Source organism: Diaphorina citri, unplaced genomic scaffold (genome assembly GCF_000475195.1).
Source record: "Diaphorina citri unplaced genomic scaffold, Diaci psyllid genome assembly version 1.1 scaffold835, whole genome shotgun sequence".
Taxonomy (NCBI): Eukaryota; Metazoa; Arthropoda; class Insecta; order Hemiptera; family Psyllidae; genus Diaphorina; species Diaphorina citri.
In genome coordinates, this window is record NW_007378267.1 from 77,339 (window position 1) to 80,623 (window position 3,285).

The following is a 3,285-nucleotide window of genomic DNA, read 5'->3' on the forward strand; positions in this document are numbered from 1 at the left end:
CGAACAGGGTTTTTTTTTTTTTTTTTTTTTTTGCAAGGAAACAAAAAATACCTTTTTGCCAAAACATTTGTAAACAAACTACCTACATACCTATCAGTTACCTGTTATATTGTACGAGTACAGTTAGTAGAGCAGTTTACTGATGATTCATAACGATATTTTAAACATCACAAAAAAAAATTGATGTAAAAAAACGTGTTGTACATTAATTGACGCCCTAGGGCCCTTACTAGTACATAATTTAGGTACTTCTATGTAGGTACCTATCATCAAACCCGTTATTTAAAAAGGGAATGTCATCTGATGGCTTGGGGTTTGACAGTTTTTATATTCCGATCAGGTATCACACTCGAATCCTTAGGGCCAAAGACTTCAAGCTTGAACCTAGTGAGATGTCCTTAGCCTCGTGAGGACAACTGAATACTATGGGGTAAAGGGACTATTTAGTCCTATTCGGGCAGTATAACTTCTTGACCAAAAATTCCTAGACTACGATCAAAGAATATGCCTAGACCAAAAAGGATTTTCGCATAATCCTCTGTTCTAGCCTTTTTCCCATCTTTTACCATCCAAGTAAGTAGGTATGGGGACCTCTGTAATACAAATGAGTTAGACCAAAGACAAATAAGTATGTAGGTAAGTAAGTAAAACTAAAACCATTCAAACAAACGTGTCTTACCGTGCGAGGTTCATCAGAGCCGACCAGGAATTTACAATCTGCCCACTCTGCCAGTTCGAACAGTTTCTGAAATCTTTGCGCCACGGTACAAGATGTGGTTTGCCAATCTGGTGTATTCACCTTGAAATGTTTCATCACTTCAGTCATCTGGACAAGAAACAAAATAGAAATTACCAACAAAATAGAAATAGTTAAGTGACCCATGGCAGCAAGTGTGGTAGTTTACCATTAAGGAAATATGTATTTCAGCACGAAAAATAAGTAACTACTTTAAGTAACCAAAATAAATAGGTTCCAAAGCTAGAGCACATAGCTTAGAAGGTAACAGGCCTGCCTTGTAAGCATTAAGCCACCAGTCCAATGGAATTTTTGGAATGATTACCATTAAGGAAATATGTATTTCAGCACGAAAAATAAGTAACTACTTTAACCAAAATAAAAAGGTTCCAAAGCTAGAGCACATAGCTTAGAAGGTAACAGGCCTGCCTTGTAAGCATTAAGCCACCAGTCCAATGGAATTTTTGGAATGAGTGGATTTCTCATTATCTGGCCTCCTCCTCCCTCTTCAATTTCGGTACCTATGATGGGATCCCCATTATTAGAGTTCCCTCTATCAAATCTCTTGAAAAAAGTAAAGTTCCAAAAGTCCAAACACAATCATAGTTGAGTGGAAGAGCTTGTTCAGGAAAACCTTGCCACTTAGGGGGAGAAAACTCCAGCTCTTAAATAGTGTAAGTACACACAATGTCAGTTCCCTCTATCAAATCTCTTGAAAAAAGTAAAGTTCCAAAAGTCCAAACACAATCATAGTTGAGTGTAGTGATGGGTAAATAGCCGGGTACTTATTTTTGGGGTAAATACCCTGGGTATTTACCCGGGTAAATACCCAATTTTTATAAATACCCGGGTACTTTCAAGAAGCGCCTCAGTCGAATTGTGCCCGGGAAATTAAGAAAAAAATTAAGTGACGATGTTTTTTGTTTACTTTTCTTCTTTTTTTAAAAATACCCGGGTATTTACCCACCCTGGGGGTGGATAAATACCCGGGTAAATACCCAATTTTTATTTACCCAGACTGCACTCTAGACATTTGACACAGTGTTTGCCTTAAACTCTAGTTCAAAAGCCCTAATTGTCCTCTAATTCAAACACCAAGCTCTAATTTACCTTAGGACACTGTTCTCAGGCGACTCTCTTTGAAACACTCGGCTATTCGCAGCGTATCCAATAGATTGTAGATATTTGACACAGTGTTTGCCTTAAACTCTAATACAAAGCTCTAATTGTCCTCTAATTCAAACGCCAAGCTCTTTGTCCTCTAATTAAAATACCAAGCTCTAATTTACCTTAAGGCACTGTTTCCTCAGGTGACTCTCTTTGAAACACTCAGCTATTCGCAATGTATCCAATAGATTGTCCAGATTCAGACTGCACTCGAGATATTTGACGCAGTGTTTGGCTAGATGAGGGATGAGGTATTTCTGAGCGGCGTACAGAATGCTTTCAAAGCTTCAATATCACATGAGGTGAATAACCCCTAGAGAACTTGTGGTGTACATTTTATAATCATTTCAAGCACAACCACATTTTTGAGATTGAATTGAGTAATGTAGGTCCATAAAGAGTGGATTGGAATTAAATTGGAATCTTGATGAGATAGGAAAGGGGTGATTTGTAAAAAAAAAAAAAAAAAAAAATTTTTTTTTCACCTTTTTTAATGAGAGTGTTCCCACTACGTACGACACGATTTTTTTCCGAACGACAAATAGGAACGGATATTTGATTGCGGTAACTTTGTGAAGATCCATAGAAGCCAATAGTTAATTGGCCAGAAGGTTCCTGAACTTACTTGATAAACAATTGGAAGTGTTCTGGCTCCATGTCTGGTAGTACTACGGGTTCATCTTGTTTGTTCGCTAGAGATCCGTAGAACAGGGCCTCGAACACAGGACTGCTTGCTGCCAAGACCAGCTTGTGACACAGGAACTCCTGTTAACCGAGGAAAAACGTGGTCAAAATAACACTGGCTTTGGTTGAAACTCCCCAGGGGGCTGAGTTCTCGTGTTGACCCAGCACCTAAGTGTAAAATGTAAATGCAATTTCTTTGTGTTATTATGTCACAACTTTGGTGCTCACTGCAGAATTGTAGGATTTTTCCCAATACATATCTCAACTAGTGAGACAAACTTACCCTCTCAATTCTAGGTATCGATAGCGAGGAAAATCCATCTGGCATACACAAACTATCACAGATACTGGAGGAAACATCGGGCTGTTCTTCTAGGACAAGAATAGACTTCTCTATTTGCAAAGCTTCTTGTTCAGTCAGTATTTCTGAAATCAGAGAGAGGGAGAGAGCAATATTTTTAAACACAGCTCTCGAAATAGTTCTCCAAGAGAACACGGTTGGTCCAGTGGTAACGCGCTTGCTTGCCATGCAGAAGGTCCCGGGTTCGAATCCTACCATCGACAAAAATTTGTACTCGTTTTTCGATTGCAAATATTTCAACGGGTTACTTTCTGGTGTTCTCGTGTTGACCCAGCACCTACGAGTAAATGGGAAGTATTGTGTCTCTTCTCGCCCATCTGATGAGAGGCATACTACG

At 39.0% G+C, this 3,285-nt stretch overlaps 1 protein-coding gene across 1 annotated transcript in view; it reads right to left on the bottom strand.

The window, feature by feature from the left end:
* LOC103512423 (BTB/POZ domain-containing protein 6-B-like) overlaps window positions 1-3,265 on the bottom strand; it is an 18,455-nt gene extending 15,190 nt beyond the window's left edge. The window contains exons 1-3 of the mRNA XM_026825893.1: window positions 3,262-3,265; window positions 2,871-3,013; window positions 2,529-2,668 (exon numbers count right to left, since the gene is read on the bottom strand). Coding sequence (XP_026681694.1) covers window positions 2,529-2,668; window positions 2,871-3,013; window positions 3,262-3,265 — 287 coding nt within the window. The remainder of the gene's footprint in view (window positions 1-2,528; window positions 2,669-2,870; window positions 3,014-3,261) is intronic.
* Between the last annotated feature and the right edge of the window lie 20 nt (window positions 3,266-3,285).